Source organism: Alosa sapidissima, chromosome 11 (genome assembly GCF_018492685.1).
Source record: "Alosa sapidissima isolate fAloSap1 chromosome 11, fAloSap1.pri, whole genome shotgun sequence".
Taxonomy (NCBI): domain Eukaryota; kingdom Metazoa; phylum Chordata; class Actinopteri; order Clupeiformes; family Clupeidae; genus Alosa; species Alosa sapidissima.
Window position 1 is genome coordinate 38,247,143 of NC_055967.1, and position 26,385 is coordinate 38,273,527.

General features: G+C 46.0%; 1 protein-coding gene across 1 annotated transcript; it reads right to left on the reverse strand.

The window, feature by feature from the left end:
- Nucleotides 1-570: 570 nt before the first annotated feature.
- Nucleotides 571-26,385, reverse strand: nuak1b (NUAK family, SNF1-like kinase, 1b). Its single transcript, XM_042110003.1, has 7 exons — nt 25,208-26,385; nt 16,017-16,137; nt 9,850-10,001; nt 7,886-7,951; nt 7,280-7,399; nt 5,888-6,020; nt 571-5,335 (listed from the first exon to the last, which is right to left on the reverse strand). The coding sequence occupies exons 1-7, from the start codon at nt 25,484-25,486 to the stop codon at nt 4,275-4,277; spliced, it is 1,932 nt and encodes a 643-aa protein (XP_041965937.1). The 5' UTR covers nt 25,487-26,385; the 3' UTR covers nt 571-4,274.

Below are 26,385 nucleotides of genomic sequence, written 5' to 3' on the forward strand. Positions count from 1 at the left end.
GAGAACTCCTCCCCATAGCCCATAGCATCGTGCAACCCCCCCCCCCCCCCCCCATGTCTCTCTCTTTTTACTGCTGGTGCTTATCTCCTCCTCTCCATAATATTCATATTTTGATCTTCTTTTAATTTGTCTGTCAGATGTTGAGTCTATGGTGTGTTGGATTGGGCTGTTATATACACACATGCATTATTGGGCATTGTTATGCTATATACAGGCATGCATTATTGGGCATTGTTATGCTGTATACACGCATGCATTGCTATATACAGGCATGCATTATTGGGCATTGTTATATAAATGTATTGTGTCCATTTGTGTCTTTACACTATCCTGTGAAGCCAAATACAAATTTCCATATTTGTGGACAAGGAAGATTATTATTATGCCTGTTTTTTTTTACATTTATCACAAAATCAACATATGACGTCTATGTCTATGCAAGTGCAGGTATAGCGTGCACATACTAATGCAGCTGTGGTGTTGAGTAGAGATACACAAGACAGACACCCGGACAGCAGGTATAGTGGTGTTGAGTAGAGATACACAAGACAAACACAAGGACAGCAGAAATCTCTGAAATGTTCCATTTTATTGAAGTTGGTGTTACAGTGGTTTTGAATGAACATAAAAGGAAGACACATCTTTTACCATCTCCCAGTCACCTACAAACTACCACCATCAATTTCCTAAACACACAGTAAAAACATGCTCTCTACTGTCACCACAACTGATGTCAATACAAATGTTTGAGTACAGGCTTGGCTTGGGCATGGATGGCATGGGTAAGTAGCATTAAGTCAAACAACATGGCTTCCCCACCAATAAATAGGCGTATAAAAACACAATGGTATTTATTTTTCCTTATCAAAAATTAATGATCATGATCATAAAAGATAGCAAAGGCACTGAACACAAATCACCTTGGCAGTCCAGGTTTTCAACAAGAAAAAAAAAACTTAAAAAAAAAAAAGAAGATAATTGTGGCTTTAGCCAACAATAGTAATGAACCATAACAAAGTAATACTTAAATAACATAATACTATAATTATTGTCATAACAATATCCAGTCAAGTTTTCCTATGATTAGGCCATCTGCTAACTAATGAGTATGCACCAGTTATTTCCAGTTTGGCAGAAGCATTGTCTATGAATCTGTCTACTCATTTGTGACCCGATGTTGCTCTAAAAAGACTCTGTTAGAGTGAAGATGTACAGTATCTCATACTAAGTGTGAGCTTGTGTAGTCGTAGACATGGCATGTCAGTGTGGTGTTCACGATAAACAGTGCCAAGACTCAGCCAACACGGCCAGCATCGCTCATATATCTCATAGTGACGATGATCGTGAGTGTTTCAAAGCAGGTACGTTTTAAAGAGGCCCCGTACTATGGTAAATAGGTCAGTAGACTGAAATGATAACAAGGGCAGAACAAAATGGCTTACTGCCCCCTTAACCCTGGTTTTGACCAGTCCGCCGGACTGTTGTTTGAGCAGTTGCTCATTCACTTTTTGCACATGGTGTGCATGCACTGACAAACACTAGATGGTTTCAGCCACTACTCTTCCACATGGGCAAGGAGGGGCCTCTGATGCTAACTAGACTCTACAAACACATACAGGGTTCTGCCATAACATAAAGCAATATAAAGATTCTATATTTTGGAGAATCAAAAACAGAGAAGTATTTAAAAATACTAACATAGTATAATTTCATCACTGTAAATCCAGTTGACAATACAATACAATACAAAAAAATGCAATACAATAATATGATACACAATAGGTGTTTCTTTTTGAACAATACCCAGGACCTCTGTCACACACTTCAACCTTTGGATGAGCACAGTGAGTTTTCATTTGTCATCTTTCAGGGTTTGCCATATTGGTGGTCAAGACCCTTCCAAACGAGCGCTCTCTCAAGGTACTCCAGGTACTGCATTTCTCTACACCCCACTGTTCTCAACAGAACCCAGCATCATAGCAGTGTCTCTAAACTTCCAGGACACACTCATGGAGAATTTGTTCTCTGCTGTGTGGGCAGTAATGGCTAGCGAGGGCTAGTCTCTCATTAATGGGCATTGACTCTTTGCGCTTTGGTTTGGTTTGGTGTGTAGAGGTTCATCTATCTCCCGAAGAGTGACAGATATCCATCCAGCTGGACACATCTCTGACCTCCCCATCCTGCTGACCACCCAAACTGTGGCTTTCCAAACTAAAACATCAAAACTTAAGGCTCCTTAAATCCTACTCAACTGAGGAACTACCACTACATACTGTACATTCACAAGCTACAAAATGAACAAGAATATAAACCTTTCATTCCTCTTTGGCTTCATAGCAAACATTCTGTTACTTTGTCTCATGTCTCTACCTTCCTTTGGTACTCATTTCATTAACACTTACATTTATCTTTCCTTCCTATGCCGCCTAACCACGGCAACAACAACATCTTTCAAGTTCTGACCTATCTACAGTATACAATCTCTTCCCATCTACTGTCTACACCAACTTGATGCTCTACCCATTTCTCTCTCTCCACCTCTGACTTCTACTTCACTCATACTCTCTATTTCTCTTGCTAAGATTCAAAACATAAACAAAATTAAATCTACAGCATTTTTGATTGATAAGCACATTCAACTAAATGTTTTGCCCTGCTTAATAAGAAATAGTGACAAACACTGAAAAAGCCACAAAGTCTAGCGCTGATAAGATCTCTTGTGCCCACATGTCTGGACTGGAATGTGCCCTCTCATCACTCCATCCCAGCGTATCTGTTTTTTTATTTTCTCAAACAGATCTAGTTTCAAAGTTTGCTTAAGACATGTTATAATAACAGACTGAACATCATGCAGCCCCCCCCCAAATTCCTGTGCTGTAATCACCCTGCTCACTCTTGTAGCTACCAATCAATCGGTATGAAAATGGCTCCTCTAAAGACAAAGGGGGGGGATTTAAACCAGAAGGTCCACTTCAGGGCCCTCCAGACAAAACAAAGTAGAAAAGCAAATTATGCCCCCCCCAAAAAAAGAACATTCCTAGGAACTGAGAGTGCGTCTGAGACTTGTACCTTTGTAAAGCTGGGCTAAGGTGAGTGTGTCCAGAATGTCCAGTCAAGAGGCCGCCCAGAGTGGGAGTCCAGGGAAAACAACAAAACAAACAAACAAACAAACAAGGCACAAGATCCATGTGGCCTGTGAGGTGGGTTTGAGAAGCGGGTGACTATGACAACATGGCTTTTGTACAGACGGGCTGCAGATCCTATTTGGCACTGTAACCTTTGACATCCCTACGAGAGGCTCGGTGCCTTGAGGTCCTGGGTCTTTTCCACATTCAACACAACAAGAGCGCATCTGGTGATGGCTTAACCTGGCATTTCTCTCTCCACTTTTAGGAAATGACATACACAATTTCATATGAATTGAAAAAAGGCACTTCCTACATGTTCCCATACAAACCATACATATGCTTAAGGACATATATGCGTGATATATGTGACCCCTTGTATTACATATGCGGTCTTCGAGATATATCGAATACGCTAGGTCAGTTAATTGAATAACACAATAATCATATATGTCAATTCCATACAAAGGGATTGGAGACATTGAGCTCATCCACTCTTCCAGTAGAGCCAGACCACACCAGTTTGGTATCACTACATCTACGCTAAATAGTAATAAATAATTAACAATGATAGTTCTTTTGGAGCAAGACCCTGGTTTGTTTTCTTTTCTTTTCTTTTTTTTTCATTTACAGGAAGCAAAGATCACAAAAACATGAGCTCTGGGTGAGTGTTAAGGTGCCTTTGTAAACTCAGTTTGACTCTCTCTGCTCAGCGAGCGGTTTTACCCCCCTGTTTCTTAGAGTCTACCACTGCATGGTGTCTTGTGTTTGTGATTCTACTTCTTGATTTTCAAATGAACATGTAAACATTTGGCTGCAGCACTTGAGCTAGGGAGATAGACTGGGGCGAGCCACTCTCATTGTACCACATTTCACTTCCCCCTACTCTTCTCCTGTCTATGAGACTTACAGTATGTGTGTGTGCGTCTGTCTTAGTGAGTACAGCTTCCTGCATGATTGGATCCCACAGCGGAGCGCTTTATTCCCAGTAAGCATTTCCCAGCACCACACTGGTCGTCATTATAGAGCACGCAAAGACATTCACATAGCCACCACACTGACAGTCAGATGGTACCATCAACCCTCTCATACCCCCCTTCTTTCCTTCTTTATTTCTTACTTTCACCTTCTCTCTCTCTCATCTCCCCTCTAGGTCAGGTTGCTGCTGATGTCTAGGGCTTGCTGGTATACCTGAGTCATGTCGTCCAGGTCGCCCAGCAGGGAGAAGCTGCCGTTGTCCCCCGGGGAGCTTTGGGGGCTACGGCCGAACTTGGCCCCAGGGAGAGGCGGTGCCGCCTGGAGGCCCTGGAAATTGGCCAGCTGAAGCAGATTCTCAGCGGACACGCAGCCTCTGATGTTGGGCCTCGGGGTGGAGGGCGGCCACTCGGCTCCGCTGAACGAGCTGTTGGCGAGGACGACGCTGTCTTCGCCCACGATGCTGGACGGGCGACTCTGGCTGCGGGACAGGCCGGCGTCAGCAGAGGACGACGGCTCGCCCAGTACGCTCATGGACGGCATGGCACTGTAGGTGGAGAACTTGCCGTTGCGTTTCAAGATTCCTTTTCTGCCCACGGCCCTCTTCGGCGGCGAACTGGCCACGAGAGGTGTAATGCTGCCCCCTAGCAACTCGGAGGACTCACTGCGCTCTGGCGAGGAGTAGTACCCTGATTCACGCTGTTGGTTATTCTTCAGGATGCCCTTCTTGGGGAGACTAGGCACTGCTTTGGTGGGCGAACTTCCCATCAGTGGAGGCCCCTCTTCCTCTTCCTCTTCCTCTTCTCTAGCACCAGTTATCAAGTCCCCTTTAGGAACGCCGGCAGCAGGTCCCAAATCGATCTCTTCCAGACTAGGGGAGTGCTGCTCGTCTGACGGCCTGGTCTTCAGGATCCCCTTGGGTCGCTTCAGCTCCAGGTTGTCCTCCTCGCCACAGTGAGGCGCCCCCGCGTCATTCTCCTTCTTGGACTTCTTGGGCCGCTGGCGGACGAGCAGCAGCGGTTCTGGGCGCGTGGCTTTGGTGGGCCGGGGCTCAGCGCGGTTCTGCCAGTCGATGAAGCGGGCCAGCATGGGAGAGCCGGCGTCCCGCTGGGCCTCGCAGTCGCACACGCTGTTCTTCCAGCCCCAGTTGACCCACCAGTGGTTGGCAATGTCCTCCACCGTCGCCCGCCGCTCAGGGTTCACCATCAGCATCCAGCGGATCAGACCGCGGGCGTCTGGCAGAGCAACACAAAACCAAACAAACGCTTCACTAAGTGCACTTTAGTCACAGAAAACACTGTTGCATGTATCTGACATGGTCAAGTACAAATTTACAAATATATACTGTATATAGATGCAAAAGACTCTTTTGAAACAGTTACTGTACCTCCTAAAGTCTAAAGTCTATTTAATGGATTGTTATCAGGAGGAGCATGTCTCACCTGAAGACTGAGTGGTCTATCTAATGGAGTGTTATCAGGAGGAGCATGTCTCACCTGAAGACTGAGTGGTCTATTTAATGGAGTGTTATCAGCATGTCTCACCTGAAGACTATTTAATGGAGTGTTATCAGGATGTCTCACCTAAAGACTATTTAATGGAGTGTTATCAGGATGTCTCACCTGAAGACTATTTAATGGAGTGTTATCAGCATGTCTCACCTGAAGACTATGTAATGGAGTGTTATCAGGATGTCTCACCTGAAGACTGAGTGGTCTATTTAATGGAGTGTTATCAGCATGTCTCACCTGAAGGCTATTTAATGGAGTGTTATCAGGATGTCTCACCTGAAGACTGAGTGGGCTCCCTGTATTCCCCGCTGCTGATTTGGCGAATCAAGTTTCTGTGATCTCCTCCATCAAACGGCATTGTCCCATAGACCAGAGTGTACAGCAGCACACCCAGTGCCCAGCTGTCCACCTGATGAGAATAGTGGACATTAGCCAAACTTGATCAGTGCTTTCACAAAAACATCAATCAATAATGTTATTGAGGCCTGAGCTTTACTGACTCTAGAATTGTATAATCTGAGCCTCTGCAATACTGTGATGGTCACTGTTTAACAGAACAGACTCACTGCCCATTGTGTCCTAGTTATTACCTCATAATAAAAGCAGATCGGCTAACTGTGGCCCTTTTGAAATCTATGGGCTGATAAACAACCCTTTACTAATTAGACTTAACCTTCTGTTTCACATCCAGACATTATGCAACAAGTTTCTCTAAACACGTATAGGGCAAGTTACATAAGTCTTACTGACGTGATGGAACGAGACCAGCACTGATGGCTGACACGTTCAGGTCTGGAAATGCCTGAACACCTTGACAGGTGCTGATTAGAGGGGGTCAGAGTGGGGCAGCTCGCTTTGGGGAATGTTAGCCAAGTCTGCTTCAGGGAATGTCGCCAAGTCTGGTGGGTGTCAGGACTCAGGAAATCAGATAGTGGCCTGGTGTGATTGGACTTCCTTTCGGATCGGTGCACTTCCTGTCTATTCGGAGCGACTGAGGGAGCGCCATTGTGCTCTGTTTTCATTTCCAGGGGTTGGCTATAATTTGCGGCTTTTCCCCATTGGAGTTTTTGACATTGTGATTTTGATCTTGTTGCTGTTTTTTGTACCCAGAAGTAAATTACAGCAAATTATAGGAAATTTAAAGGTTCGGCTTGGGTCTAAAATAGGAATTACACTTGTTTTAAAGTATACAACTGCTATAATTTGGCAACGCCTTGAGATTGCTTTTTAATCAGCGGAGGACTCGTATAAAGCTAGGTTCTTTCTGGGTCCTGGCCTAACCAGTGGAACTTTCAGGAGGACCACAGGCTCTGGCAATAAAGTCCATACTTCTGTGTAACTCATTTAGATGCTTTTGTAAGGACACACGTCCAGAGCACAACAACCATGAAGTCTCCAAAGGGTCTGCAGGGCCGACACCATCTGCGGGCAGTGGTGGAGAATCTAGGGCTGTTTTGGGTGGGATTGTGGGGGTCTGCCGAGGGCTAATCCCTTTAAAGGCCTCGCACTGACGCTTCAGTAACTCTCTGTTTCATCACTACGGAACCTCCATGGGGGAAGGTCCTGGAGATTAGAACTATTCTCTCTCCCTCTATTCTCTCTTCCTCTTTCTTCTGTCTCTCCCTCTCTCTCTTTCCTTAGGACTTAGGGTCAGTAGGGATTTCTGACCTCTGGGCCACGATAGGGCCTCCCGTTGACTATCTCCGGCGAAGCATACAGGGGGCTCCCACAGAATGTCTGCAGGAGCTTGTCCTTGTGATATAAGTTGGAAAGGCCGAAATCAGCAATCTGTTGAGAGAACACACACACACACACACACACACACACACACATACAGCACATTAGTATAGTTCAGCAATCAAGACTACATTTACTGGTCTTCCACACACCCATTGGTGTCACAGTCTAGCTCTCCCGGAGCTGGCTATTCCCCCAGACACACAGCACATGATGTACTGCACATCCAGACAGTCTTGCTCAGTAGGCTAAGTAATCAAAGATATGGTCTCATGGTTGTCCTCCCAGTTTATGAATCATGAGGAGGGCCGAGTGACCCACGGCCACCACCAGTTCCTGTCATTCTGAGCTGTGGGCGCCCCACCCCTGCCCTTATCTTCCTGTTCTGCTAGATCCAGAGACTCCTCCCCAGACCAAACACTGAGGCGGGTGAGGACAGGTCAAAGGTCAGGGTGGCATTGTCCGGTTGGCCGGAGTGCCGTTGAGCAAGCCAGCATTGAGTTATAGCAAAGAGGAAACGGGGAGAGTCATGCTTACTTTGATGTTACAGTTTTCATCTAGTAGCACGTTTTCCAGTTTCAGATCCCTGTGCACCACTCCATTCTGAAAAAAAGCATGAGGAAATAATAACATTTTGTTAGTGGACATGACCGCAAGATTTGCTTCACATACTTAATGTCAAGTTGCAAAAACACACTCAAAACAGACAAATTGGTTTATTATTGCTGTACAAGTCGGGAAACCATGACATTTCAGCTGTATCTCTTTGTGATGTTGAAAGTGGTATCTCTGTGCAACCTAACATCTGCCATCTAAAGCAGACCCTGTAATTATGAAATAGTGTAAATGAGGTCCTCACTACAGCTCTGCATTAAGGAAATAACTTGTGTTGTTTGAAACCATTAACATGTGGGGCACAGCGACGGAAATGCAGTCATTTGGCACGGGGAATAGAGCGAGCTCGTTATGGACACGGGGAATAGAGCGCGCTCGTTATGGACACGGGGAATAGAGCGAGCTCGTTATGGACACGGGGAATAGAGCGAGCTCGTTATGGACACGGGGAATAGAGCGAGCTCGTTATGGACACGGGGAATAGAGCGCGCTCGTTATGGACACGGGGAATAGAGCGAGCTCGTTATGGACACGGGGAATAGAGCGAGCTCGTTATGGACACGGGGAATAGAGCGAGCTCGTTATGGATACGGGGAATAGAGCGCGCTCGTTATGGACACGGGGAATAGAGCGAGCTCGTTATGGACACGGGGAATAGAGCGAGCTCGTTTGGCACGGGGAATAGAGCGAGCTCGTTTGGCACGGGGAATAGAGCGAGCTCGTTTGGCACGGGGAATAGAGCGAGCTCGTTTGGCACGGGGAATAGAGCGAGCTCGTTATGGACACGGACAGCGAATTGACAGCGCTTTGCTTTCACTCCTCCCTCTTGTCATATGTACCCCACCCAGTGACACCCCTCCCCCTCCGCCTCTCTCTCTACACACACACACTTTCTCTCCCTCACACACACACACACACACATGCACACAGAGCACACCACCAGCACTGTTGCGTACAGTGACTCATCCTCTGTGCACCACGATGTCTGGAGCTCTCCCAGCCGGGGATGACATCACCATGACATCACCCTCTCCCCCAGCTGTAGGGAAGATGACAATGGTGCAGTGGGAAGGACTCTCACCAGAGCAGGCACAAGAACCACAGCTAGCAAAGGTGTGTGTGTGTGTTAGTGTGTATGTGTGTATGTGTGTGTGTGTGTGTGTGTATATGTTTGTGTGTGTATGTTTGTGTGTGACTGAGGAGGGGTTTTTACAAGGCTGGATGAAGCCAAGAAATGATTAACAGAGCTAACCAATCACGGAGCAGAGTGAGGGGGGGGGGGGGCTAGCCAATCACGGAGCAGAGAGGGGAGGGGGGGGGTCAATTGCTTGGAGATGAAACACTCGCTGTAGTTAGCTGTTTTTGTGTAGTGTCTTCATTCTCTTGCCTATGTGGCCTCCCTATGCTGTAATAGCTAAGCTTACTACATGACAGACAGCAATGGTAAGCAGTCCGATGGGCTATCGACAATGCAGGGCTGTTATTCATCATTCTGTCACATGGAGATTCCTCCCAAATCAGGAAGGGGCCAAGAATAACATACTTATAGAGGTGAGGTCGTCGCTGGGCTTTATTTAATAACTGCGCAGTGTGCAATGAAGGCAGACCCACAGGGCCTGGGGTGAACCCTTGGGTGGACCCAGTGAGACAGGAATGGTTGATGGTCTGTCATAAACACGGGGAAAGAGCCTTTGATGTTCCCCTTTCCCCCTACCTTTTTAATAAGCTCTGGCTTCCATAATGGATTGCTTAGTGTAAGGTCTTTTTCTGTGCAAAAACAGGCACTTTTTTTCTCTGTCACTTGTCCCCTGCATAGTGAATTCTTGGGAAAAGTCTCGTTTTATGTTGGTTTGCACAGGTAGCTGGAGACCCGAGGGCAGGTTTACCTTGTGACAATAGTGCACGGCAGAGACGATCTGTCGAAAGAAGTGTCGAGTCTCCCGCTCACTTAGCCTGCGTCGCTCACTGATGTAGTCGTACAGCTCGCCTTTGCTGGCATACTCCATCACGATTACAATCTTGTCCTTGTTCTCAAACACTGTAGAGACAGAAGAACAGAGGACCAAGTATGAGCACAGCTTTGTACTTTAGGAGACAACACAAGGAGAAAGGTTAGTTGGTGTCTTCTGCGTAATAAAAAGCCCAAAACAATAGCTCCTGGGCCAATTACTCCAGGGTTAATATGGTTAATGTGAAACACATGTACGAGTCCATGACCCTACACTGTAAGAAATTATTTGCCCTTGGTGTTATCTTAACTTCTATTCTTTTGTCAGCTAACTATGATTCACCACTGTTGTTCAAATAACTTAGAAATATGTGTTATTCTCCCCGCAAACTAGTGCCACAGTTCATACAAAATAGTATTTGTAGTTATTTCTATAAAGCATGTTATTTCACGTGAGTCTGGCTTGCATCTCTTCACTGTAAAAAAGGAGTCATAGTAAAGTCTTTCCTTACTTCAACTTAAAAATAAGTAATGCCATTTCAACTAAGTTTCATGAGTTAACAGTATTTCAACTTTGGTTTTGAAGTCAACTCAATAATATGTGGGCTGAACTTAAAATTGTAAGTTATGGTCCTAACTACAACAGTTAGGGATTATGGGTAAATTATACTTTCTTGTTTCTAATGTTTATTTTTTTCTCATTACTGTTTATTGTGGCTTTTTTGGATTTGTATGAGGCAGAACAACTGATGAGCAAAATTACTGTGTTAGAGATTTTCAGAGTATTTTCAGGATTACCAATGAGGAGAAAACCATTATTATTCCCTTCTGGGTTCAATGCAGAATTGACTACTTTCTTAATTGGAGTTGATCTTTACCTTATAAGGTGAAGGTTCTTGGACCTTATATGTTTACAATGAATACAATAGATATAAAAGCTGTAGCAACTGGACTGATATAGTTGTAAAAAGGAAGTTTATATTCACAACGTCAACACCGCACAACTTTATTCCCTATGTAGCTGATTAAGTACTTTATGCCCTATGTAGCTGATTAAGTACTTTATGCCATAGGCATCTGATTAAGTACTTTATTCCCTATGTAGCTGATTAAGTACTTTATGCCCTATGTAGCTGATTAAGTACTTTATGCCCTATGTAGCTGATTAAGTACTTTATGCCATAGGCATCTGATTAAGTACTTTATGCCCTATGTAGCTGATTAAGTACTTTATGCCATAGGCACCTGATTAAGCTGTTGTGGATGGTCATTCACTTGATGGTTTGTGGCGCCAACAAATAATTACACGATAACATGACAACAGCAGTATAGCCTTTAGTGTCAGTGTCTCTTAGTTATGTATTTTATTTTAAGATTAAATTTAAGTAAGGATTGATTGGGAACAAACTTCCGGTAATTGGTTCAAGTCAACAAATTTATTTCAATGAATGATCTTATTTTGAAACAACATGTAAATTAATCAAGTTAACTTACATACTTTTTTTGACACAACAAGAGTTTATGTAAACTTTTGTTGATTTGACTAAGTAAGGGAAGTTGATTAAAAATGTATTTTATTGTCAAGTTAACTCACAAACATAAGGCAGTGGGGTAACAAACCGTTTTAAGTTAAAAGGGCATATTATATTATATTATATTATATTATATTATATTGTATATTGGGGAACATGCGTTGGAGCCTAATCTCTAATATAACAGCACTGCCAAGTGACCTTTTCACACAAACAGCCTCATCCATATTGTTTCATATGCCATACAATTTCAATTCCAGGCAAATTGGCTCAGCATGCTAATGTAAACCGTGTGTAAAGCACAAATCTCCTTTTAAGGAGCGCCACACCCTGCTCACTCTGGGAGAGTGCGTCTGTCAGGCTTGCAGCAGGCCAAAGTGTCTCTCCGTGCTTCTCTGGCCATGACATCAGCGGCCCACCTCACATGTTTGGCGCGGGGCTCTAACTACGCTGCAAGGAGTGTGCTACAGTATGTGTTGGACCCTCTTGCGCAGGAGTGTGCTATGTGTTGGACCCTCTTGCCCAGGAGGGAGTAGAGTGAGCAGGAGGAGTGTGTGTGTGTGTGGGGGGGGGGGGGGGGGGGGGTCTGAATCTGGAAAGGAGCACATCTGTTTCCCAGGACAGTAAATCAGGGCTGCTCATCGTGTCAAAAGGACATGGCAGCCGTCTCTCACATTCCTGACCTCCACGCTAAGCACCTTTTCACAAGGAAGGTCCCGTGAGGCGGACGTGGGGTGGGGGGGGGGGCTTACAGAGCTGAAACCAAGGTCAGCCACAAACAGCACGGCACTCTGTGTACTTCCCCCCTGATATTTTGGATATCTTCTTTAACTAGTTTGGGCCGTCTGCCCTTACTGCCTATCCCAGCACTCTTTCACATCTGGAGCCTTTCGTCATGTAGAGGCAAGGGCTCTGTGACTCTGTGACTGGTTGGGTTACCCAGCAGAGCCCACTACCCAGCAGAGCCCATTACTCAGCAGAGCCCACTACCCAGCAGAGCCCATTACCCAGTGGAGCCCATTACCCAGCAAAGTCCATTACCCATTGGAGCCCATTACCCAGCAGAGCCCATTACCCAGTGGAGCCCATTACCCAGCAGAGCCCATTACCCAGTGGAGCAGGGCATAGCCCATTACCCAGCAGAGCCCATTACCCAGCAGAGCCCATTACCCAGTGGAGCCCATTACCCAGTGGAGCAGGGCAGAGCAACGGTGACATGTGAGGATGAGCAAAGTCCAGCAGGGTCCAGCAGGGTAGGGTGTAGAGGCATATTTCCGCCATGGATCGCCCTGTCCAAGCGCTGTCCCTATTCTACTGCCCCTTTCACCCACTAGGATGGGCCACTGGTCTCAGTCTTGCTAACTAGCATGCTTGAATTTCCCCTAGGGATCAATAAAGTATCTATCTATCTATCTATCTATCTGCTAACCAACCTCACTACAGCATAGACAGCATAGCATGCTAACCCACCTCACACCCACCTCACTACAGCACAGACAGCCTAGCATGCTAACCCACCTCACACCCACCTCACTACAGCACAGACAGCCTAGCATGCTAACCCACCTCACTACAGCATAGACAATCTAGCATGCTAACCCACCTCACACCCACCTCACTACAGCATAGACAGCCTAGCATGCTAACCCACCTCACACCCACCTCACTACAGCATAGACAATCTAGCATGCTAACCCACCTCACTACAGCATAGACAATCTAGCATGCTAACCCACCTCACTACAGCATAGACAATCTAGCATGCTAACCCACCTCACACCCACCTCACTACAGCATAGACAATCTAGCATGCTAACCCACCTCACTACAGCATAGACAATCTAGCATGCTAACCCACCTCACACCCACCTCACTACAGCATAGACAGCCTAGCATGCTAACCCACCTCACACCCACCTCACTACAGCATAGACAATCTAGCATGCTAACCCACCTCACTACAGCATAGACAATCTAGCATGCTAACCCACCTCACTACAGCATAGACAATCTAGCATGCTAACCCACCTCACACCCACCTCACTACAGCACAGACAGCCTAGCATGCTAACCCACCTCACTACAGCATAGACAATCTAGCATGCTAACCCACCTCACTACAGCATAGACAATCTAGCATGCTAACCCACCTCACACCCACCTCACTACAGCACAGACAGCCTAGCATGCTAACCCACCTCACTACAGCATAGACAGAGGAAAAAATGACACTGACCATCTGACCACACTGACCATCATCATCTCTGACTTCGCTGAGTCGAGGATTCTGGCCTGAATGCGCCTGCAAAAAGCGAGGGCTGACTCCCGTGCCACCGTGACCCCGTGCGACTGGCAGAGAGGGGTGCCGCTCACCGCCCACCACGGCCACTCATTAGCGTTGAACCCCCGTGACCCCCTGGGATCACTCTCAATGGGATAATTACCTGGCTTACATAAGCACCATTAGACACAGCCGGTTGGACACTACCCTCCCCACTGCCCCCCTGCCCTCCCCTACCCTGAGCTTTTGTTCTGGAGGCTTTTCTTAGGAGCCTGGTAATTACCACCTATTGTCTGGATGCCACTCACTACACTGTGCCCCTGTGCTGCTTTGTGACGGGGCTTTACAGCACACTTCAGCTTACAATGCCCTCACTCTTTCTTCTATTTAAATTGTCTTTAATCCATGTTGTAATTACTTTCTTGTGAATCAATAGAGCATGACTGCTGACCCATAAATGCATGATCACCCTAATCATTATGGTAATCTTCAGAGAACATAGCAACCTACCCTAATACAGCTCAAATGTCCTAAATGTAAGGTTTCATTTGGGACAGGATTTATCTGCATCGTGAAGCAAGCCTTGTTGTCTGGGTGATACTTATGAAGTCAGTCAAGTTTTTGTTTTTTATCTATGTCCACTTGTTTGGGGTTACAGCTTTAAGAGTTTGGGGTGTAAACTGCAATGCAAATCAATCTCAAAATGAGGTTACAGGGTTATGAATTATCCTGCTGGCGACAAGGCAAATGAGCTGAAATGCCTGCAACATGCTGATGGATGCAGAACGCGCATGGTGAAATCAATCCGTGCTCACATCTGGTTCCACTTTGCCTCGCACAAGTAGTTAAATGTTGACACGGGTGTTGCCGGATACACATTTCTGTCTCTACGTTTCCAACGCTATTCTGGGGGAGTGCCAGCACACAACAGTAAACACTATTTAACAGACACACCAGAAACCAGGCAGCCTCAGAGAGAGAGACAGAGAGAGAGAGGGAGAGAGAGAAAGAGAGGGAGAGGGGGAGAAAAAAGTCTGTGGCATTGGCATCGGAGGCAGACAATGAACTTGTTCCTATAGGAGCAGCGACTGACTCCAAGGCCTCATTTAGTGGGGGTTGTTCTCCTAATCATTCTCTCAGACTCGCAGACCGAGCCAACCACAACACTCGCTGACTTATGACACTCCGCAGTGGTGAATATGGCCGCTCTTCAAAAACACTCGGGGATTAATAAAATCAGAGGCCGACGACTTCTTTGCGAGAGCGGCGCTAAGTGAGCGGGCGAGCGAAAGCTCTGTCAGCTAATTTGCATCGTGCCAGCCCTGACGAGGCACAAAGGGGAAAAGTGTTCCACTGGGTGCAGCCCGGAGGGAGGCAGAGCCAGCCTTCCAGCCAGAGGGCCCTGATTACAGGCTCCTATTTCACATCCTTGCCTTGGATAGTTGCATTGCACTTCCATTTTCTGTGGAGCAGCAGCTTGGAGGACACCCCTGTATGTTGTTAGACCATCTGGAGGACACCCCTGTATGGTGTTAGACCATGTTTTCCCGTGTGAAAGAGCTTTTAAAATGGTTTTGGGTACAGTTGGACTGCTGATGATGCATCAAGTCATCATGCATTTACAAGCGCAGAAACTTGCACGCATGCAGGCACGCCCACGCAAGACGTACGCCCAAAAACATGGCATTTTTGAAAATGCTGACTTCATCATGTCAGCAGTTTTATTTGTTGGATGTGTATTTTTTGTTGCTAGTCTGCATGCTGGCTGCAGGCCTCTGTTGCTGTGAGGAGCATGCTGTTGTTGAGCTGTGTGGAAGAGTCAGACGGCTGAGAGAGAGAGAGAGAGAGAGAGAGAGAGAGAGGCTAGCCCACTGTCTCATGGCCAGGGCTGGCTAGCAGCTGCAGAACTGTAAACACCAACAGATGTCTGGCAGTGAGATCAAGAGGATGGATGGGCAAGGGGAAGGAAGGAATGAAAAAAGAAGAAAGCAAAAGGCAGAGCGAATAGAAGTAGAGGAAGAGACCCCTCAGATGTGGGGAACAGCAAAGCTCAAACACCCCCCCATGCAACACCCTCAAACGCACACACCGACACTTGGCCAAGATGGAGGAGCACCCCAGCATAACATGTTCAGGCTGTGGACGAGATCCCACAGTGACATCTTCTTTGGAGAGGATTTTCAGTCCAGTGCTTGTCTCAAGGAGACAGAAGAGAGTGAAGCAGAAAAGGAGGGGAGGAGAAAGTTGGGGAGGGAGGGAGGAACAAGGGATGAATGGGTAGAAGAGACAAACCTTCATAGATAGAGATGATGTGTGGATGACGGAGGGACGACATGATCTCTATCTCTCGGCGAATGTGCACCATATCCTGCTCGTCTTTGATCTTCTCCTTCCTAATGGACTTGATGGCCACCTGGAGATAAGGGAGGTCAGAGGTCAGTTACGCTTCATGAAGATAAAAACAGCTGGTTCAAAGGTGTCTGCTTCAAAAGATGTCAAAACAATATTTCCCCCCTACACAAAGCAACTACAATATGTACACAAAAAGGACAATTTAATAACTTCAGAAAGAAATTATATTTGCTTGGAACAAACAAAGCTGTTGAAGTCTACATCAAAAGATCTTTCTTCATGTTTGAAAGTTAACATTGCTCCAGACTGTAAAATGACTGTAGTTATTGTTCTGTCATGGTGGATAAACACACACTAAAGCTCCAGTGTGTTTCAATCAGATTTGAATGAAAAGCGGTAACTCATTTTCCAAAAGCTCTTGTGCTCAGTGTTCTGCCCAGCGTCCCCTTGGCCTCTGACCCCACCACCTCTCAAACGTTGTGCCACCTCAGCTAACCCTGTTCCAACCCCGAACCACACAGGACTGTACTTTGACCACTGCACGGCTGTTATCCGCTAAACACAGACAGAACATCTACGAGCCAGAAGCCTTCGCAAAGGAGTCATTTGCCTCCACCAGGGTGTAATTTCAAGAGACTTTTTGGGAGAAAATGAAGGTGCAAGCTTGGAAAACAACGTGACACGTGGTGCCTTAATGGCAGCTCTCTTTGTGCTCATCCCTCTGATGCGACGGGTGGCGAGGATTCCTTTCCTCTTTGTCACCGGGATTTCATGGCCTCCGTGGCGTGACTCCCGCTTCAGAGTTAAGTCACATGGTCTATTCAACCCCACGTGCCACTGTGGCTCCTTGGCAATGGCAAGTGTTGCGCTAAAGTGGTTTAAAAACATAAGCCCCTCTCTCCAGAATCCTTGCCAAGAAAAGGCAGCTCTGAGAAAACACTAAAAAAAGGAGTTTTCCATATCTGGAAAACAGAGTCTTCTCATCATAGTCCATACTAACAGAGTCTCATAACTCATAACATCATAGTCCATACTAACAGAGTCACAAAGTGTTCTTTTTTAAAAGTGCAATATGTGTAGGGTATATGCTGTTTTAAGGCTCTGCCATTAATCATTTTTATAGCACCTTGGCACTAAGGCCAACGCTGGCACTAAAAACCAATAGCTCAGCCCAGGTCATTTACCTGAGCATATAAAAAAACATTCACTAAAGTGCACTGGTACATTGCTGCCTATGTAAAGTGCACTGGTACATTGCTGCCTATGTGTGTGAGGCAGACCAGCTGGATTTATTTCTCTCTCCACATGGGCAGCAATGTACCAGTGCACTTTAGTGAATGTTTTTTTATATGCTCAGGTAAATGACCTGGGCTGAGCTATTGGTTTTTTCCTGTTGAGTGACTGAGCCCCCAAAGAACCCTTTAAATAATTGTGACCAGCGTGACATACTTCTTAATAGAACTCATGGAAGCATGTGTAAGTGATGTCAGACTGCGCTGCAGTGGTTCCATATGTTCCCCCAAATGCATCATAATTACATAACAGAGCTCTACCTTGACTCAGAGCCCCCTGCTGAGTCACAGAGCCAGTGGACATTGTATCTGCTTTAGGACTGTGAGGCATTAGGAGGACAGAGGGGCCTCTGGGTGAGTGGATTCTACTGTAGGTACTGAGTGGACTCTACTGTAGGTACTGAGTGGATTCTACTGTAGGTACAGTATAGTACTGAGTGGACTCTACTGTAGGTACTGAGTGGATTCTACTGTAGGTACTGAGTGGACTCTACTGTAGTACTGAGTGGACTCTACTGTAGGTACTGAGTGGACTCTACTGTAGTACTGAGTGGATTCTACTGTAGGTACTGAGTGGACTCTACTGTAGTACTGAGTGGACTCTACTGTAGGTACTGAGTGGACTCTACTGTAGGTACTGAGTGGACGTGGCGAGAGAGGGGCCTGCGGAGGGATTCGTTAAATCAGACTGGAGAAGAGAAGTGATGGACGTGTGTGTGTGTGTGTGTGTGTGTGTGTGTGTGTGTGTGTGTGTGTTTAAAGAGGTGACTGTTTCCTTTTCTCGTGCTGGCTGGCCTTTTTTAGATAAAGTGCAGCTTTTCTGACATGGTAAGGTGGGGTGAAATGGTTCTGCAACCTGGAATGGGAGTGAGGGGGCTGTGTGATTGTGGTTACAGTGAGGTCTTTGACTCATACACTCCCTCTCTCTTTGTCTCTCTCTCTTTCTCAAATAGACAACTGGAGGCACTGTGCACAACTTGACATGTAGCCTTAATAAACTTGCCACATCAGGGGGTAAAGGGTTTATTGCCCCATCAGGGAGTAAAGGGTTTATTGCATAGATGAAATGCTACTCCATTCGGGTATACGTACCTCTCCAATTCCCCACCATACTGCAAGTTCAACCCTGCAAGTTCAACCCTGCAATTACACTGCAGCAAAGTGTGAATCTGCAATTACACTGCAGCAAAGTGTGAGGCCTAGTCCACACGTACCAAACCGATCTTTTTTTCCTCCGTCTTCCCTGGAACCGTATCAAGAATATTTGCGTCCAAACGGATCCATCTCAACATGACTCAACACGTTACTTCATACCACAGGCCTATAGGTGGCACTGTTTCTTTACAGAAATTGACCAAAACTTGCGCTTTACAAACAGACAGAATAGGCTACGACGAAATGGCTAGTGCAAGGAAACCAGAATTGTTTGTTTGGACTGATGGTGAACTGTCAACTGTAGTCAACTGTAAAACTAATACACTTTATTTTACGGTTTGTGAAGGGTGCAGTCCCGTCCTTTATTTGGCTAACGCAGGTAGGCCTACTAATCACCTTTACTTTCTTTGGTTGTAGGACAGTCCGTGATTCACATTAGTTTGGCTATCACCGCAATTAGGCTACTAAACGCAAGGCTTACCCAAGTTCTAGGCTATTCTGTCGCCACATTTATAATATTGCTATAAAACCTTCGTTAGTAACAGTCAATACTTTTGCCTGCATCAAAATCGCGCATTTGCATTCAGTGTGCTACCATCGGCTTAACGTGAGTTCTAAGAGTCTTTGTTTGCTTATATCTGATTTCACTCGACTGTGAATGCATGTATATATGTTGTAAGACATGTAAAATAAATGAATGACATTGGCACTACGCACAAATTAATGTAGCCTAAACTTACACCGCACTTTCCTAATAACTTAAGTTCTCTCGCGTCACTGACAGTAGCTAGAATGCATAAAAAAACACCGGGAAAAACAGTGTTCAGTCCACCAAGTCATAAGCTATCGGCGCTGCGCAGCATCAGTTGTGATATTTATCTTACGGAGTGTAATCGTAGGTAATGTCATGTATGAAAACTAGTATTGTTAAGCAATACTATAAGTGCAACTCCAGGGCAGCTGAGGTGTGGCGATGACATCATCGATACGCAAGCAGGATGTGCGGTTTCGCTGACTAAACGAATTCAAACGGGCTACGGTTTCAGATTTTTCCGTGCGGTTTCGGGCAGTGCGTTTACAGGATTCGTTTGGACGCTCGGCCAAGACGAAGCAAAACCTCTGCGTTTAACCTAAAAAGCGTCTCCGTGTGGACAGGCCCTGAATCTGCAATTACACTGCAGCAAAGTGAGAATCTGCAATTACACTGCAGCAAAGTGTGAATCTGCAATTACACTGCAGCAAAGTGTGAATCTGCCTTCATTCTTCTTTTGGCAACTGCTCTCTCCCTGTGCCGTGGTGAAGGAGACTTTGTTGTCTCCAAAACAAGCAAACACCAACAGCTTGCAATGGTGCCAATGAAATGATGGTGCACATCCATACTATAAAGCCAAACCACAATCACCCACAAGCACTTTTCTCATCTGTTGTTCCTCGTTGGTGGAACACACTGCCAGTTCCTACAAGGGCAGGGACATCCTTTTCCACTTTCAAAAAACTCCTGAAGACCCAGCTCTTTAGAGAACATCTACTCTCATAGCAACACTTATAACAAGTCTTACTGATCCTAGCACTCACCAGCCGTTTTAAACTGACAAGTAACTGTTAAAAACAGCACTCACCGACGCACTTATTCTTACTGTACTCTAATGTTTTTTTAAACTGTCCTAAAATTGTGAGAATTGTTCTAAAACTTACTGTTTACCATGTTGTTAGTCGCTTTGGTTAAAAAGCGTCAGCCAAATGTAATGTAATGTAATGTAAAAGCACGATTACCTGGACTGGGACCTTGTTTTCCACACGCTGAGTCCGAGGTCCTGCTAGGTTGCTTGTTACTGGTGGGCTGACCTGCACTGTTTTCCATTACCTCATGACGTTACAAACAGCAGAGGTATTCACCCCCTGCCAAATACATCACGGTGCACAAGAACCCACAGTCCCCCAACTCTGGTGATTGAAACTAACTCTGGCAGCACTGCTTTCGTATTTCACTGTTTCTACCTTAAAAGGCACCAGTATTATGGAATAAGATCACCTCTGTGGGTATAGGTACTCGATGTAAGACAGCCTTTGTCTGGCCCCAAGGACTTAATGATGTGTGCGCTACGCGCATGACAAAAGCAAGAGAACTCAATCAAAAGGAAAGCTGACATAGATACCCATCCTTGCTCTGCCCTTTGTCCCTTGTGTCTGTGAGGTTGGTTCACTGAGCATGAAGCATTGTGTGCTCCCCAGCTGCTCTGGCTAGCTGCCTCAGTCTCACCTACAGAAGGTCTTTAAGCATGTGCTGGGGGTGGGGAGGGTATGTAGCAAATGGCATCCCTGCCCCCTCTCCCCACCCACCCAAACACTCCTATTCCCAGGTGTGTCTGCACGCTGGCTGTCTTCTCCAGCTATTCTTTTCTTCCAGCTCATTAAAACGGTTGAGAGCCACTACCAGCATGGAGAGGGCTGCTCCCCCAATGGTTTATCATGCAGTACATGAAACACGAATGTGTGCCTTTGCATACATCTGGCCATGTTCAGTCTTTGTGGCTGGGTATGAATGAATATCTATGGTAATTTGTGTGTGTGTCTGTGAGTGTGTGTCAATTTATGTGTGTACAGTATGTGGTACAAAATGCATTCTTTATTTCCAACCACAACCTAAGGGGGCACCAGCTGTGAATCTCTGAAGACCAGACGAGCTGAGTCCTCCCTGCACAGTGTGTCACCCATCAATCAATCACGGTAACAGGCACACTCAAGCTACAACAATAAAACTGACAGCATTATTGGCAACACATATCAACCCAACTCATGTTTGCATCTGACTCAAGGTGATCTATGTGCGGTGCACTCATTTTGCCAACTCACGTACAGAACATGTAGAGAACATGTAGAGAACATGTAGAGAACACACCCTAATCGGCCCATCATGTAGAGAACACACCCTAATCGGCCCATCACCTAGAGAACACCTAGAGAACACACCCTAATCGGCCCATCACCTAGAGAACCAGTAGGCATGGCTGAAGTGCCCTTGAGCAAGGAACCTAACCCCTCACTGCTCCCCGAGCGCTGCTGTTGTTGCAGGCAGCTCACTGCGCTGGGATTAGTGTGTGCTTCACCTCACTGTGTGTTCACTGTGTGCTGTTTGTGTTTCACTAATTCACCGATTGGGTTAAATGCAGAGACCAAATTTCCCTCACGGGATCAAAAAAGTACTTATATATATATATATATATATATATATATATATATATATATACACATGTAGAGAACACACCCTAATCGGCCCATCACATAGAGAACATGTAGAGAACAAGTAAAGAACACACCCTAATCGACCCATCACATAGAGAACACACCCTAATCGGCCTATCACGTAGAGAACACACCCTAATCGGCCCATCACGTAGACCTCCCTCATAGGATATTAACTTTCTCTGCAGCTTTCATTTCTTGCTGCTGATGGCCTTTCATGTGCTGCTATCCCCTTTCAGCCCTGCTGTCACCAGAACCTTTTCAGATCTGGAGTCTTCTCATTTGGGCCATACACCACATGCTCCTCCTCAAGCATCCCTATAGGCACTCATGTGCACAGGGCAGCTAGCACACATACTCATGCCTATTCGCTAAATGTACAACTAAGTGTACGTGAGGAGAGAGCTTTCACAGGCGTAAATAGCACCCTGTGGAAATAGCCCCCTCTGGTCCCTCATGGATGCATTCTAAGCTTTTAGTGTCCCTGTGTGTACGCAAACAGCAAACAGACACACACACACACACGCACGCACACACACACGCACACGCACACGCACACACACACACACACACACACACGCATGCATGCAAGCACACTTGTCATCTCCCCGGCCTCCCTAAGCAGCCACCTTCCATCTGCACATGTCATCTGCTGTCTGAGAGGAAGCTGGCCGGTCCGGGAAAGCAATACAAGTAGGGACATTACAATACAGGTCGGGACGTTACATAACAGGTCGGGACGTTACAATACAGGTCGGGACGTTACATAACAGGTCGGGACGTTACAATACAGGTCGGGACGTTACATAACAGGTCGGGACATTACAATACAGGTCGGGACGTTACATAACAGGTCGGGACGTTACAATACAGGTCGGGACGTTACATAACAGGTCGGGACGTTACAATACAGGTCGGGACGTTACATAACAGGTCGGGACGTTACAATACAGGTCGGGACGTTACATAACAGGTCGGGACGTTACAATACAGGTCGGGACGTTACATAACAGGTCGGGACGTTACATAACAGGTCGGGACGTTACAATACAGGTCGGGACGTTACATAACAGGTAGGGACGTTACAATACAGGTCGGGACGTTACAATACAGTCTCACTCGTCTGCCATCACTCCCGTTGCTCCCGGTCTGCTGGGTCCCTAGGGGTCAAAGGTCATGACCATGGCACACACAGCACCAACCGTGGAGCCAGTCTGCGGCTCAGGCTGTTTGGCTGTCGAAGCCTCAGTGTGAAGGTCCCTTTTACAAAGTCACAGCTTTCCCTGGCTCCAGTTAAGTTCTGCGGTCTAAGCAACTTGTGCTGCAATCTTCAAAGTGCAATTCTAAATGTGAAATGTTTACAAGCAGGGGAGAGGAGATTTTGTTTGTTGTTGTCTTGTAGATGTGCCATGGAAAGATGGTCTTGTTTTAGACCAGTGGTCAGAGATAAAAACTCCACTGCCCCCCATCCAACCCCCTCCCTGGTAGTAGTAGATTGCTTGCTACCTCTGCTGCGGTGATAGGACACTTCAAGGAAAGCTCTGTCTCTGAGATAGTGGAGGAATGCAGCGGGATTAGTGAGTCATTTCTGCTTAACTAACAAACCCTGGCAGGACATAGTTATCACAGAGCACTATGAGCCAACAACAACACCAGCACCAGAAACCTCAGCGGCACAAGACCCAGCACACACACACACATGGCTACTCAGCGGCACAACACCCAGCACACACACACATGGCTACTCAGTGGCACAACACCCAGCATACACACACACGGCTACTCAGCAGCACAACACCCAGCACACACACACAAATGGCTACTCAGCGGCACAAAGCACAGCAGACACACACATGGCTAGCTAGAGGTCCACTCTTGACCACCAACACAATCCTCTTCCAAAAACTCTACATTTTGCTTTACACGTCGTGCCAATCCTAATCGCTAAAAGATCACAAACACAAAAAAAGTTCCATTAGTGCACACACCTCTTGCTAAATCAACGCTGGGGTATTTTTAGATGGCTTATCCAAGGGCCACACTCCCCATCAGCCAGCTGCTAAAAAGATGGATAGGAGTGTGGGCCTGGCCCCACGCCCAGAAACACAAAACAGTCTGACGTCGTACACATAAGCAAGAGGAGAGGAAGCACTTAGTGCATGCCACCAGCAGCGCTATCTCCTCCGCTGGAAACACAGTCATTTAAACCCACATTTAACGCAGGACCCAAACACAGTGGGGCCCTCTGGAAGATGTTCACTTGTGATAGGATCATAACATGGCCCATAAAACATTCATGTTGGCATAGAGACACTCCACTTATACTACATGCCCCCATAACCACCACAGCACAAGAGGGTGAGACCACCATTAATATTGTATGTGTATGTGTGCTTGAGTGTGAGTTTATTTCTACTGAGGGGGGTCTCTAAATATCTTAGAGTGCTGAAATACATCATTCTTGTGTATGCATTGCATCAGTGTGTATATATGTGTGTGTGTTCAACTGTTTGTGTTGAAGGAGTATAAATGTGACAGAACAGAGGTGGTATGACCATCAAATGAATCTAAAGCTGATTTAATGCTTTCAGAGATGGGTTTCCTATACTGTGCAGTGATGTATGATAATGATGGAATGACCTCAAGCACAGGGCTTTGCCATGTCAAAATGATATACATATTTGTTTTGCTCTTTGCAACAAGACCAGGTGTGAACACATCCAATGTTGTGCCAATCAGAAGCCCAGTAAATAAGGTCAGAGGTCATGGGAGTGTTCAAGCTGACAGACATGGGAGTGTTCAAGCTGACAGACATTTCTGAACACCACAGAGGACGTCAGCCGTCAGCTGAGCCTTCCCCTGGCATATGTCACACATGGAAAGTTCTCCTCCCGCTGCCAGACTGGGTGCAGGGGTCAAATTCTGCCGCACGTGGGAATGCTTTCACTGCAGCTAAAGGTAGAGTGGTGGGCTGTCTGGACCAATTACACAGCTGCAGAGGAAGGTCAACAAAATAACAAAGTTGGACCCAGGCACGTTTCTCTCTGAAATGCATTAGTGATTGAATGGCCCAACAGGTGCTATATGTGAAGTGTGAGTCCTACCAAACCCTAACCATGTAGAGTTGTACATAGTGTGCTGCTTTATAGGGTTACACATGGCTGTAAATCATCACCGTCTCCAAAGGTAGCAGACATGTGGTATTGGCAGTTGCAGAAGAATGTTGGCTTACTGGGGATAGAGCGCGTGTTGTCGGCATTCCCACGGCCCCAAGGGAGCACTGCACATAGAGGCAACCCCAACAAGAGAGGAGCTCTGTTTCAGCACAGCACTTAGGGAAACATCTGATAAGGTGCTATATTGATTTCTGAAAATCAATTGCCCTGGAAAGACACTGTTCTGTTTAATTATTTGTAGCCCAATGACTGAGAATTCTCTTACCTCTCGCCCGGAGTGTCTTTCAATGGCTTTCTTCACCTTGCCATATGTCCCTCTTCCCAGAGTCTCCAGCAACTCGTAACGATGTTTCAGGTTGTGTTTGTGGTGATGTTTCTTGACGCCCGAACTTCTCCTGCCGTCACCCGTGGGTGTTTCTGGCACCGGGTGGCCGGCAGGTGATGTTGCAGGCGATTCGTCCCCTCCGGTTTTCGCCATTGAGGACCGAACAGGTTCAGCCTCAGTGCGAGAGACGCTTCGAGGTGATGCACAACCTGATTCCATTTTCAGGAAAGCTAATACTAATTCTTCCCCAACGTTATAGGCAAATATCGATAATATAATACTAAGAGGCCTAGCAATAGTCTTAATAAATAAATAAATAACCAAGGAAATGATTAATTATAATTAACATCTAAAATCTAAGATTGTCTATGGATCACTCGCATTTGTTATATCTATTAGCCAAGGAGTCTAATCTACATAGCCGGCTATCACAATTAAAAAAATCACTCGACTAATTAATGAATTAAATAGGCTATACCATTATAAAGTGAACGTATATTTCATGAGTTGGCTATAAACTGACCGGTCAAATATATTTTACATTGCATATTATAAGTGTCTAATTTTAAGTAGCTAGCAATGACAAAAACCAAGAATGCGACTCAATGTTGCCAGTGGCACCATTTAGCCTACGTTTGATGTTAAACAAATTTCTTTCAGGTAGGTAGCCTATGCCACTTACAGCACCTCTCGCTATTGTCATTCGAAACAATACATCAATTCTCAACACATATTACATCGAGCTATCTTTCTCTTTCGTTTTGCGTGAACTGGCATGATCTGCCAGTTTTCTTTTTTTTTTTTTAATAAGGGCGCTGCATATCCTATAATAATGTACCGTGAAATACAGCCAATATCTCAAAGTCACAGCTAAAAACCTCAACCGTCATTGCCTCCCGAGAAAGCAGCGACGAAGCCGGCGTTCTGGATGTAGATGACCCTCATTTTGTCCAAAGCCTAGGTGTAACGTCAGTCATCTGGACTCTGTCTCTGCTGCGAGTGATCCATGCCCAAATCGATGTCAGACGCGTGTTGTGATCGGATTGAAAGCGCTCAGACGTTCTGGGTATTGCCATGTTCATCCTACTCGCCTTCTCGCGTGCCCTGTTCGTCTCTCT